The sequence below is a fragment of the Stenella coeruleoalba genome (genome assembly GCF_951394435.1).
Source record: "Stenella coeruleoalba genome assembly, chromosome: 8".
In the NCBI taxonomy this organism is placed as follows: domain Eukaryota; kingdom Metazoa; phylum Chordata; class Mammalia; order Artiodactyla; family Delphinidae; genus Stenella; species Stenella coeruleoalba.
The window spans coordinates 13,536,998-13,550,633 of record NC_137154.1 but is presented as its reverse complement, the minus strand read 5'-3'; the positions used below and the strand labels follow the sequence as shown (position 1 = coordinate 13,550,633).

The 13,636-nt window shown below is 50.2% G+C and overlaps 1 protein-coding gene across 1 annotated transcript; it reads left to right on the top strand.

The window, feature by feature from the left end:
* Window positions 1-49: 49 nt before the first annotated feature.
* ZNF408 (zinc finger protein 408) lies at window positions 50-6,040 on the top strand. Its single transcript, XM_079929749.1, has 5 exons — window positions 50-247; window positions 552-829; window positions 2,039-2,100; window positions 2,323-2,582; window positions 3,646-6,040. The coding sequence occupies exons 1-5, from the start codon at window positions 199-201 to the stop codon at window positions 5,163-5,165; spliced, it is 2,169 nt and encodes a 722-aa protein (XP_079785875.1). The 5' UTR covers window positions 50-198; the 3' UTR covers window positions 5,166-6,040.
* The last annotated feature ends 7,596 nt before the right edge of the window (window positions 6,041-13,636 follow it).

The following is a 13,636-nucleotide window of genomic DNA, read 5'->3' as shown; positions in this document are numbered from 1 at the left end:
CTCCGGAATTCTAAACTCGTATTGTTCTCGGACAGAGATTTGCCTCACCACTACTGCCAAACTCCCAGTCCTGCGCACCAATGAGGTCTCACTCTTACGATTCTTTCCCGAAAGGAAATTTGGTAGTCAATGACTGTTTCCGGGGGGAGCTGAGAAGGTGAGTCTCACTTCCGGCGGAGGGAGGCTTTCTGACCCGGGATGGAGGAGGTGGAGGAGCTGCCCTTGGAGTGGGAGAGACTGCAGTTCGGTGAGTGACCTGCGATGTCTCCGACCCTCGGCCCTGGCCTAGATACTCCTGACGTTCTCTGGTCAACTCTTTCCCCCCACGACCCTTTTCCTCCCGAGCCTGGCATCCTCCTTCGGTGCCCTCAGAACCTCTGGGAGCTTCTTAAGAGCCCTCGAACCGCCTCAAACTTTTCCGGGGCCCCCTTGGAGCCTTTACATATCTCTCAGACTCCTGAGGCCTAGCTGGACCTCGGTTTTCTCCCTCACTTTTCCCTGCCCCACGACCTCTTGGGCCGCTTCCTCACTGTCTTTCTCTGTTCCTGCAGCCCCCGATCCACGCCTGGGCCCGGACTCAGGATGGAGCCCTTCCAGAGAAGGCTGTGCACAGGGACTCAAAGACCTCTCGCCCGGACCCACCCGAGCCATCCTCGCTCTAAAGAGCCTCCCGCGGGGCTTGGCCCTTGGCCCCTCACTCATCAAGGAGCAGCGCTTGGGGGTCTGGTGTGTTGGGGAACCCTTGCAGCCAGGACTGCTCTGGGGGCCACTGGAAGAGGAGTCTGTCTCCGAGCAGAAGGGCCATGGAGTGAAACCAAAGCAGAAGGAGGTATTGAGGGATAGGGCTTTACGTCTCCGTGACTGAAAATTTTGATCAGACGTTTCTCGCTAACTCTCCAGTTCGTTAGAAGATGCACGGTGTTTCAAGAGATAGGAGATGGTTTATGCCCTCTCTCTCAGGGACTGTCTCATCCCCTCACTTGCGGTAGCCGAGGAGGTGCAAAAAGTTATTAAAAGGTGGATTAGTAGATGGGACTTCCCTAGGTCCAGTGGTTAAGACTCCAGCGCTTCCACCGCGGGGGGCGCGGGTTCGATCCCTGGTCCGGAACTAAGATCCCACAGGCCGCACAGCGCAGCCAAAATGTAAAAAAAAAAAGTTGGATTAGTAGAGTGTCAGCAATGACGACGAAAGTCAAGAGCAAAGGTTTTTGGAATTAAAAAGCCACGGGGGGGCTTCCCTGGTGGCACAGTGGTTAAGAATCCACCTGCCAATGCAGGGGACACGGGTTTGATCCCTGGCCTGGGAAGATCACACTTGCCATGGAGCAACTAAGCCCATGCGCCACAACTACTGAGCCTGTGCTCTGGAGCTGGCGAGCCACAACTACTGAGCCCACACGCCTAGAGCCCGTGCTCCACAGCTAGAGAAGACGCCACAATGAGAAGCCCACGCACTGCAACGAAGAGTAGCCCCTGCTCGCAGCAACTAAAGCCAGTGTGCAGCAAGGAAGACCCAATGCAGCCAAACATAAATAAATAAATTTATTTAAAAAAAAAAAAGCCATGGGATCAAATCCTAGCTTTGTCACATAGCTAGTTAGATGGCATGCCTCGTTTAACTCATATGTAAAATAAAGGAATGGCCGTTTCCTTTATTTTAATTCTCCAGGATTATTTGGAGCAAAAGTTGAAAAAGCACAGGTAAAGGATTTCATTGCATAAGTCCTGAAAAACAAATTTAAGGTTGATGTACCTCTTACTACTTCTTCTGTTTGGTATTCACTGAAAGGCAATAATATGTGCAATTCAGTCATTCACCACACTTTGGGAGGGAGGTGAGGGGACAGTTTTTTTGGCCTTTATTGAATGAAAACTCGAACGGCATAGTCCTATAGAGGCAGACCAGAGACCATTAACCTTCTAGGGGCTTCATCTTAGACCTGTCTCAGGAGAGGTTACATCAGGGGTTTTTTTGTTGTTTGTTTCACCCTGGTCCCCTCAAACACATGGGAGAAAGACTTTTATTGGTTTATTTCAGGACGTGTCACTAGGCCCATGGGGAGATGTGTGTGCTTGTGAGCAGAGTTCAGGCTGGACTAGGTAAGTTACAGGAGAGTGTGTAGTGAAGATGCTCCTTTGAGGCTTTCTGTTGTGGCATGGGATGGAACCGGAAGCTGGCTTCTGGTTCCCACCCAGGGATCTTTGCAGTGAGTGTTCCAAAGGCATGGGATCCTTTAGGACTCAGACTGCCCAGGATCTGGGGCTTTCAGGGAGGGCCACTTGAGGGGGATCTCCTGAGCTAACTCTTGCTCTGCTTTGCAGTTTGGTGCAGCGGGGAAGGCTGGAGGGTGAGGGAAACGTGGCCCCAGTGCGGATCAGCGAGAGGCTCCACCTGCAGGTGTACCGGGTCGTGCTGCCAGGTTTTGAGCTGCTGATGTGGCCCCAGCCTCCCTCGGAGGGCCTGAGCCCCACCCAGCCCAGGCTAGAGGAAGAGGCATCCTTGGCTGTGGTGACAGAAGTGGAGTCTGCTGTACAACAGGAAGTGGCCTCCCCCAGGGAGGATGCAGCAGAACCTTGCACGGGTATGTGTCAAATAAATGCTGGCTTCCCCAATTATCACCAAAAAAACCTGTTGATAAGACAAAGCAAAGCTTATGGCATAAGACAGTAGGGGAGAACAGTAGCATTTCTGAGAGGGAAGGGCAAAGCCTGGATATTTATCGAAATTTTGAAGTCTGGTATAAGGTGGATTTTTCAGTGTGGGATGGGGTCGGGGCTCGATCAGTATTGGGTAAGGATCATGACATAGTAGTTTAGGATTTGTGGAGACAGCAAGGCTAGAATTTTCAGGTAAGAGGTTCAGAGAATTTGGGGATGTAAACTGTCATTTGATGCTTTTTATTAAAGAGTGACAGGTCTTTTCCTTGGAATAAACAATATAGTTGACTCTTGAACAGCACGGGGGTTAGGGGCACTGACCCTCTGGGCAGTTGAAAATCTGAGTATAACTTACGGTTGACCCTCCGTATCCAAGGTTTCACATCTGTGGTTTTGCATCTGTGGATTCAACCATGTAGTGCTGTGGTATTTACTGTTGAAAAAAATCCTCGTATAAGTGGATCCGTGCAGTTCAAACCTGTGTTTTTCAAGGGTCAACTGTATAGATATTTGCAAGTTTTATTTTCCTGAGTTAAGTTTTCTGGAATAGTAAGGTCACACTGACAAAGACAGCAAGTTGTGTATAAGGTTTCCAGTTTTCTTATGTTTTTTCTGTCTGGGCTGGGGATGGGGATTCCTTTATTTTCACGTGACCTAAAGTGAGGAGGTGGTGGTCTCAACTCATCCTAAGTGCATGTCTCCAGAGGGAGAACAAGGGCACTCTGGAATGGCCTTTCTCTAGAAATTATCCAGATGTCTAGACACTATGGTTCCCAGGAGAGCCTCCCCAGAAGGCACCTGAAACTGGACAGAAAGATAAACAGAGTGTGTGGCTCATGTTCCAGGGAAGAGACTGGTGTCATTGCTCCCATTGCAGTTCAGGGGCTGAGGAGGAGAAGACACATACTCCTATAATCTCCTGGTGAGACCACCGTGACCCCCTGCTACAGTCTCTACTAAGCCCAGCACCCCACTCTTGCCTTGCAGATCCTGGTCACCAGTCACAGCCCCGCATCCAGGCGGTGAGCCCTGGACTTAAGCCCCGAATCCAGGACCAAGTTTCCAAGGAGAGCGAGCCACTCGGCCCATTGCCTCAGGATGGCCGTGTAGATGAGGAGGACCCACCCCAGACCCAGATGCCACCTGAACCTCAGAGCAGCTCCACTCCCCAGCAGGGCCCTGAGAGCAGTGAGGCAAGTTCTTCATCTTCTGCCAGGGGCCCCCAGCTGCATGCTTACCTAGTCAGGAAGTTGCGTAGCCCCAGTGATCAGCGGCCACCCAGAGCGAAGACCTCAGAGCCCGGGGCCCAGCAGAGTGGAGAGCAGCAGCACCCTGGCTTCCCCGCATGCTTGCGGAGCGCCCCTGGCCCGGTGGGAGGCTCTCCGAAGCGGGGGCGACGGTACCGCTGTGCCGAGTGTGGCAAGGCCTTCCTGCAGCTGTGCCACTTGAAGAAGCATGCATTCGTGCACACGGGCCACAAGCCCTTCCTTTGCACCGAGTGTGGCAAGAGCTACAGCTCAGAGGAGAGCTTCAAAGCCCACATGCTGGGCCACCGTGGGGTGCGGCCATTCCCCTGCCCTCAGTGCACCAAGGCCTACGGCACCCGGCGAGACCTCAGAGAGCACCAGGTTGTACACTCGGGTGCCCGGCCCTTTGCTTGCGACCAGTGTGGCAAGGCCTTCGCCCGCCGGCCCTCCCTGCGGCTGCATCGCAAGACACACCAGGTGCCAGCGACCCCTGCCCCGTGCCCGTGCCCTGTGTGCGGGCGGCCCCTGGCCAACCAGGGCTCCCTGCGGAACCACATGCGGCTCCACACGGGGGAGAAGCCCTTCCTGTGCCCACACTGCGGCCGGGCGTTCCGCCAGCGGGGCAGCCTGCGCGGGCACCTGCGGCTGCACACAGGGGAGCGCCCTTACCGCTGCCCACACTGCGCTGAAGCCTTCCCCCAGCTGCCTGAACTGCGGCGCCACCTCATCTCCCACACTGGGGAGGCCCACCTGTGCCCCGTGTGTGGGAAGGCCCTCCGGGACCCCCACACGCTGCGCGCGCACGAGCGCTTGCACTCAGGCGAGAGGCCCTTCCCGTGCCCCCAGTGCGGCCGTGCTTACACGCTGGCGACCAAGCTGAGGCGCCACCTCAAATCCCACCTGGCCGACAAGCCCTACCGCTGCCCCACCTGTGGCATGGGCTACACTCTCCTCCAAAGCCTCAAGCGGCACCAGCTCAGTCATCAGCCCGAGGCACCCTCCAGCCCACCCTGTGTGCCGCCTGCCTCTTCTGAGCCCACCGTGGTGCTCCTGCAGACCGAGCCAGAACTACTGGACACGTGCAGTGAACGGGGCGGGTCCCCAGCCCCGGACGTCTTCGAGGTCACCCTTTCCGAGAGCCAGGATAAGTGCTTTGTGGTGCCCGAGGAGCCAGGTCCTGCTCCCAGCCTGGTGCTCATCCATAAGGATGTGGGCTTTAGCACCTGGGCAGAAGTGGTAGAGGTGGAGACGGGCACCTGACCACCCTCAGCTTCCCTCAGCAGAGCTCTGTATAAAGACTGGTGTTTCTGAGCTTGGGTGTCTGGATCTTTCTCTTTGGGTTCCCTGATAGAGACTAGTGTATGAGAAGCAGGTCGAGGACTCCCCTTCCTGCTTATGGACGACCACTTTGTTTCCCAAGACTCTTAATAAGGTAAACCACTTCTAGATGTGAGATCTTTTTATCAGCTTCCAGGAGAGCTTGTCCTGCCACCCTCCTTGGGAACTCCTCAAGGTGCTTGTTCTTTAAACGTTGTGGAAGTGACCCTGCCCAGTGAGGTAGCCAGGTCGCAGGCAGCACTGTTACCCTGCTGGCGTGCTTAGTGCTGGAATAGTCACTCCCATCCAGCTCCCTGAAGGACAAGCATTTCTATTTGGAACCAAACGGAATGACTTGTGAAGGTTAAAAGGCCAGAGACACTCCACTGACAAGTCTCTGAGTCAGGCGTTAGATTATTTGGGCAGCTTTTCTCACCACCGAAGGCCTGTGAGGTTGGTTTTTGTTCTGTGCTGAAGGACACCAGTCTCATTGGAGGTGGTTAGGGCGGGTCTGCACCCTTGTTTGTATCTGGCCGAAGGCAGCCCTGTTGAGGGAAAGAGCGAGGAATGAACATGTGTTTCATGCTTCATCAGCTGCGGGCCTGGCCTGCCCGAGGTGCTGGGGACGCAGCTGTGGACAAGACAGAGGCAGCGCCCTTTACAGAGCTCAGGTCTACAAGGGGCAAAGAACGACAGTAAGAGTTTAAAGAGGAGCACTCCCCGGTGCTGTGGGTGTGTTTAGTGGGATGGGTTCACTTGTGGGCCTCAGGGAAGGTGTCCCCAAGAAATTATAATGATAATAAACAGCATTTGTTGTGGGCCAGTCCTTTATGTGAGTTTATTTCTGTAATCCTATAGCAATCCTGTGAGATAGTTATGAGGACAGTCAGGAACAAAGAGCTGTAAGTGTCCTGCCCAAGGTGACAGAGCTACTAGGTGGCAGAGCTGAGACTCAAATCCATGTAGTTTAGCACTGGAGTAAGGCTCTTAATCTCCACACTCTAGTGTCCCGCATTTCAGCTGTGACTTGTTGGTTGAGGAGGTGTGGGGGAAGGTGGGGATGTGAGGGGCTGCATGTGAAAAAGCCCCATGGTGTGAGACCCTGGGTGTGAGCCCTGAGACCAGCATGGCTGGAGCAGAGAATGAGGGGAGGGGGGCAGGGTCAGGTCACACAGGCCTTGCTTCAAGAGTTTGGACTTTATTCTCAGGACATTGCGGGGCTCTTTGAAGGGTTTTGAGCAGGGGAATGATACGATCAGATCCATGATTGAAGAGACCACTGGAGAGGATTAGTGGGTAAGGTGCAGTTGTGGGGAAATCAATTAGGTGGCTGGGAATGGGTGGTAGTGGAAATGCAGTCATTCACCCAACAAATACTGAGCACTTCCCGCGTGCTGGTTGTTAGGGGTATGGCAGTAATAACAGTCTCTGCTCTCGTGTAGTTACGTTCTGGTGTGGCAAGAGCCAATAAACAAATACATGTCAGATGATGGTAAATGCAGTGAAGAACAGTAATGCAGTGGAGAGGTCGAATGGGGAGTGTGATTTTACAGAGGGCGGTCAGGGAAGGCCTCCAGTAACGTGACAGAGACCTGAACTACGGAGAGGAGTGAGCCAGGCTGATGTCTGCAGAAGGAGCTGGATTCCAGTCAGAGGAAACAGTACCAGCAGAGCCCAGCGAGTTCAAGCAAGAGCAAGGAGCAGAGCGGCCAGGGCGGAGCGTGGAAGGAGGTGAGGGCAGGGGCTGTAGGCTGTGGGGAGGGCTTTGGGTGGACAAGTTCTCTGAGAGGTAGAAGTGACCAAAGTCAAAGACTGAGGGAGAGAGGAAGATCTGACTCCTGCTTTCTGACTTAGCAAGTTAGGTAGCTGGGGGGGCGGGGGGGGGGGCGCGGGACAGCTATGATTTTGGCTGGGGATGGTTTGAGTCGAGGTGCCCTTGGGAGAGATCTCAAGAAGGCAGTGGGAAATGGGCACAACCTGTGGGGAGAGGGGAGGCTCCTCAGGAGAGACTAAGTCAGCATCCGATGAAACAGGAGAACCTGCAACGTGTAAGTCGCAGAAGCTGATGGAAGAGCATCTCAACAAGGAAGAAGAGGGTAACGATGTCCTTTGCTGTTGAGAAGGTTGAAATTTGCCAGTCGCTGGTGAGCTGAGTGAGGGCAGTTGGGAGCCAGACTGCATTGCTTTGAGGAGGGGGAGGCAAGAGAGACAGGGGAACTTACATTCTTGTTCCATCCTCCTGTCCTGCAAATGGTGTTGTGCTGCGTGTTTCACAGATGGGGAAACAGGTTCAGAGCTGATTGGTAACTGCCGAGACCGCACATTCAGTAAACAGCAGAGCCAGGATCGTGACGTGTCGTGTCCTCTGGCTTCCCAGCACTCAAATCTCCGTGTCATAAGCAGCCCCGTGTCTCCTGCTTTGCACTGACTTTAACCCATCCACCCACCCGGTGTGAATAACTTCGTGGCAAAGCGTCATTCTGAAACTGTCCAAGGAGAGGGAGGACAGCAAGGGATGGTGACGACGATCTGTGGAGAGAAAGGCCACACCATCCAAAGCCTGAAAAACAGCTGCTAATACTAGTTTTGAGTCAGCCAACCCCCTGACTCAGCCTGGTGGGTCCTACTCTTTTCCAGCTCCAGCTTCAGGCGGGTCATTCCAAGTCAGGTAACCTCTCAGCTGTGTCTGCCCAGCGTTGTTAGCTAACTTGGGGACATACCCATTGCTTGATACTGAACAGTGCAGGGAAGTGGGGATGCTTTGGGTTGCTGGGGAGGCCTGCCGACACCCCACAACTGTCCTCAGACCAAAACCTGGGATGTTTACCCCGCTTTGTCACATCCCCACACAGATGAGGGACTTTCCTCTCCACTGAGACTGTCCCTGGTGATGCAGAGCAGTGTCAGATCAAAGCCAACAAATTCATAGCCACCTGGTTTGAGCATGTCTGCTCAGCCAGCGCTCATGGCTGAAGTGGGAATGGGCATCAGAGAGCATCGTCCAACTTCCTCACGTTACAGATGGGAAAATGGAGGCCGAGAGAGAAGTCACCTTCTAAGGCACGAGACCAGTGAGTAGCAGAACCGGGACAGGGCCCAGGTCTTCTGAAACCCACTTTAGTGCCCTTCCAATGAAAATAAAGTGCAATGACAGTTCTTGGAAAGACTGATCACTGGAATATTTTTTTTCATTGAGAAAATATCTCCCCCCAATCAAAATAATTCTTGTGTCATTATAATGTTGAAAGTCCCTTTATTCCCTACTTCTCCTTTTCTCCATCCCCTGATAAAGTCACTTTGAACTGTTCGGTGTATATAGCACTGAATTTGAGTGCTGCTGCTTGCTATAGAGCAAAGTTGCAGTGAAAATGTTGCTGGACACCTTTTCACAGATGCAAATTTTTTTTAATTGGAGTATAATTGCTTTACAATGTTGTGTTAGTTTCTGATGCACAGAGAAGTGAATCAGCCATACGCATACACACATCCCCTCCCTCTTGGACCTCCCTCCCCCACCCCATCCCACCCAACCAGGCCATCACAGAGCACCGAGCTGAGCTCCCTGTGCTGTATAGCAGGTTCCCATTAGCTATCTATTTTACACATGGCAGTGTATTTATGTCAAACCTACTTTCCCAATTCATCCCACCCTCCCTTTCCCCCACTGTGTCCACACGTCCGTTCTCTACGTCTGACTTTCTATTCCTGCCCTGCAAATAGGTTCATCTGTACCATTTTTCTAGATTCCACATATATGCATTAGTATACGATATTTGTTTTTCTCTTTCTGGCTTACTTCACACAGATGCAAATTTAAATTCACAGGGTGAGGGGACTTCCCTGGCGGTCCAGTGGTTAAGACTCCATGCTTCTATTGCAGGGGCCACAGATTCAATCCCTGTTCGGGGAACTAAGATCCTGCATGCTGCATGGCGAGGCCAAAAACAAACAAACAAAACCATGCAGTGTGTGTGTAGCTGCTGAGCCAAACGTCAGAAAGTGCAGGAGATAAAGAATCTTTTATCCTGATTTGCAGCTTTAATAGTGTGAAAAAAAATCTTACAATAGAATAAAATTTGATTCATGTTTAGGGACCTTTAAACAATGCAGAGCATCATGGACTAGACAAGTTCAGGTGTGGATCATGGCTCTGCCCTTAACTAGCTGCATAAACTCAGGCAAGTTACTTCTCCATGCCTCAGTTTCCTCATCCATAAAATGGGGATAGCTGTAGTACGTACCTCATCAGTGCTACATACCTGGCACATGGTGAGCAATTAATAAATTGTAGCTGGTTATTAATAGTATTGGAATCAGCCCTCTTAACTTGGAAGACAAGCAAGATTGAGGTACATGTTGCCTACAGGTAGTGCTTGTTTGGGCAGGTCAGCATCACTCACAATAGTTTTGTACTTTGGGTGCGTGTCCTCTGGGTATACGGTAGTCCCCCTTGCAGCGATGGCCTGGGAGGCAGGAGTCGAGTCCTGGTCCTCGCCCAACTCTCTGTATGACCTTGACCAATTAGCTTCCCAGCTCAGAGGCTCCATTTCCTCACAGTGACATGAGGAAATTGGACCAGATCAGTGGGTCCCAATCTCGGCTCCACCGTGAAGCCCTTTTGGTAACTTTTTTTTTCTTCTGTGGGTCCTGTATTTAAAAAAATTTTTTTTATTAAATAGAAACTCATATTTTTGAGTCAAAATAGAAAACTGTTGATCAGATTGAGGAAGAAATAAGGTAATTAACCATCTAAAAAGACATAATTTCAGCCAAAAGGGAAAAAATTATTTTTGTCTTAAGATAAATTTACAATTTTTGAGTTCTTTTTTTTTAATATGCAAAGGGACAAGGCCACCCTGTAGTACATGCACAGAGCCCTAGGCTTTAGAACATCTGGATTGGGACTTCCCTGGCAGTCCACTGGTTAAGACTCTGGGCTTCCACTGCAGGGGGCACAGGTTCAGTCCCTGGTCGGGGAACTAAGATCCTGCATGCTGCGTGGCGTGGCCAAAAAAGAAAAAAAAAAAGAAAAGAAAACAGAAAAAAAACCCCAGAATGTCTGGATTTAATAATATCTGATCTCCTTTCCAGCTCTGAAATTCTGTAACTCTATGTCCTGGAACATATTTCAACTGTTTTCAGTGATTATAGAGCTTCGCTTTACAGTATAATGCTGGCTTCACTCGTGATTTTGTTTGATGCCAACTTGTTGGGCAGAAATGCAACCCCTCGTTATGGCCTTGTTCTCAGAGGGAAGTAGGATCTGTTTTAAGGGTGCAGGTATGTGTTTGTGTTGAAAGCAGGAATGACACTCTTGGCTGCAAGTACCACTGGGCCCAGAGAGAGTTCCAGAGAGACGGTTCCTGGCTGGGAGGCTTGCAGGGGGCCCTGCAGCCTGAGGGTGTGCTCAGTCTATTGGGACCCTGCACCCATGGAGGTGCTTGGATCCCTCCAGAGGCACATTTACAGAGGGGTGCTCTCCTTTGGTCCTCTCTGCAAAACAGAGGGTAGGTACAGTCTTGTGTTCACCCAGGAAAACAGGGAGGCTGTCCAACTAGAACCCACTTGATAATACTAGCCTCCATTTATTAAGGAGTTAAGTCCACTTTTCACTGTGAATGTTGTCAAACACAGAACATTTAAAAGAATAATGTAACAATCTTGTTACTGCCTAGATTTAATTATCGCTAACATTTTGCCCTGCTTGTTTCATCTTTGCTGTAAATCCTTCAGTGTAATCTGTAACTCCATGAGGAATTAAAAAAAAAATAATAATGTGTCATATAACACTTAGCAAATTAACACTAATTCTTCCATATCATTGCATATCTAATCTATGTTTAGATTTTCTTATTTGTTCTAAAATAGTCTTTTTACAGTTGATGTGTTCAAAGGTTTAAATCGGTCATGGTCATTTTATTCCCTTCATGCATTTGGTTGTTAGGTCTCTCTTAGGTTTCTATGATTCTGAACAGTCTTTCCCACCCACCCCTTGCATTGCCACATCATGAATTTGTTAGAGAAACCGCGGTCAATTGTCCTGTCAAATGTCCCTCATTCCTCGTGGTGGTGTCTAACTTATTCCTCTGTTGTCTGTATTTCCTGTAAACTAGTAAGTAAAGCTAGAGGTTTGATCCAGCCTAGGTTCACTCTTTTAGGAAGAACACTTCATAGGCAGCATTGTGGATTTCCTGTTGCATCATATCATGTAATAGTGCTATTTATTGAGTGCTTACTGTGTGGCAGGACTTGTGAGACTTTACAGACATAATATGCTTTGGGGGAGTAATTTAGTTTTTACTTCATAACGCCTAAACTCTGAATCCAGCTAAACCTGGAAGGAGACAAGGGGTATATGGAATCCAAAGAATTACAGCGAGTCAGAGCACAAAGATAACAGGATTTAAGAGCTGGGAGGTGCTCTCCAGAGGAACAAAAGGAATGGTGGGGATAAGATAAAACACAAAATCAAATTTCTCAGAATGGCCTAGAGTCTTCTTGCTGGTCTTGCCATTCCTGGACTCAAAATGCCCATGGCCTCCACAATATCTGTACTCTCTCTCTCCCGGCCAAAGAACCCATGCTTGCCATCCAACCCATCAGTCTTAGTTGTGCAGACAGCCCACAGAGCCATTTGGGTTGGGTCCAGCATTTGCCAAGGACCAGATGTCTGGACATATTCAAAGTGAAGTTCTCATCAGAAAAGTTCTCCCCCTAAATGGACTTGCTGTGTGTACTATTATGGCATGTAAATTCATCATCCTGACGCATAAATCCAGGAATAAGCCTTGGAAAGCAGGAACCCTTATAACCAGATCTCATCTTCCCAGTGCTTAGAGAACCGAAGTTTTCTCCTTGGGAACATCGTCTGTAAACAGCTTGTAAACAGTAGTCACGGCCCAAGACTTGCCCCTTAACAGCCACGTCTGCTCGTGAGTGTGCCATGGACTCAGCAGGGCTGCAGCTCCGAAGCAGAGTCTGCAGAGTGACCAGTATGATCTTATTTAAGTTCTTCGACAACAGCCTTGTGCAGTGACTATTGTTATAATTCTGATTTTACAGATAGTGAAACCCAGGACCAGCCTCCTAAATCAGTGCTCTCATTCATGCTGCGGTGCTTGTCTGTCGGGAGTGATGGGTTCTGACAGCGAGGGAACGAGGGGGAGGTCAGCAGGCCCCGGCTCCGCCCGAACCCTTCGTAGAAGAGGTGCCATGTGTTACGTGCTTTGTCTTTCTCCCTGCCAGCAACATCCCCTTCTCTTCTCCCTCTCAGGTTGACTCAGCACTGGCCCAAGCCTGTCCTCGGAAAAAGGAGGATCACCTACTTGAAGCAGGAAGGACGAAACCGCACCTCTCTTCTCTCCACTTCTCAAGGCTCTGCCCCCTTCTCTTACTCAAGGAATTTTTAAAGAAATGAGTGAGGTGAGATCTTTTCACCATTCCTCTCCAAGAAAAAAAGAAGAGTAGGCTCCACATCATTAGTCAACAGGGAATACAAATTAAAACCACGATGAGACACCTACACATCTATCAGAATGGTTGATGTGAAATGGATGGATGAGACAGAGGTTGGTGAGATATGAGTGGCCAGAAGTCTTCAAACATTGCTGGTGGGAGTGTAAACCAACACAACCGCTCAGGACAACTATTTGTCAGAGTTGCTTATTAAAACATACGCCTGCCTTGTGACCCAGAAAATCCATCCCCGGGCATGTACCCAATAGAAATTAGTGCTTATCTACACCAGAAGCCTGCATACGAATATTCACAGCCACACTATTCATTGTAGCCCAAACTGGAAACTAATCCAAATGCCCATCAGCAGGTGAACGGATCAATGAAATTACAATACTCATGTAGTGAAATACTACACAGTTTTAAAAGGAACAGACTACTGATATGTTGATACACATAACAGGGATGAACCCCAGAAACATGCTGAGCAAGAGAAGTCAGACAGAAACAGGTACATGCTGCTGGTTTCCATTTACATGAAGTTCGAAAGTAGGAAAACTGATTTATGGTGATGGTGGTTAGACTAGTGGTTATCTCAGGGATGACTCCAGCAAGTATGTTGGGGGCTGGAAATGTTCTCTCTCTTGATCTGAAGGGTGTATGCATACAAATTTGAGGTAAACACTTAGGGGGACTTCCCTGGTGGCGCAGTGGTTAAGAATCCGCCTGCCGGCGCAGGGGACACAGGTTCAAGCCCTGGTCCGGGAAGATCCCACATGCCGCGGAGCAACTAAGCCCCTGCGCCACAACTACTGAGCCCGCGAGCCACAACTACTGAAGCCCGTATGCCTAGAGCCCGTGCTCCGCAACAAGAGAAGCCACCGCAGCGAGAAGCCCACGCACCGAAATGCAAAGAGTAGCCCCTGCTCGCCACAGCTAGAGAGAAAGCCCATGCGCAG

Excerpts from the sequence above, each read along its gene's own strand:
- ZNF408 (XM_079929749.1), top strand. The coding sequence starts at position 199 with ATGGAGGAGGTGGAGGAGCTGCCCTTGGAGTGGGAGAGACTGCAGTTC. Across the intron at positions 248-551 it reads GTGGGAGAGACTGCAGTTCG|CCCCCGATCCACGCCTGGGC; the intron begins GTGAGTGACCTG and ends CTGTTCCTGCAG. Across the intron at positions 2,583-3,645 it reads TGCAGCAGAACCTTGCACGG|ATCCTGGTCACCAGTCACAG; the intron begins GTATGTGTCAAA and ends CTTGCCTTGCAG.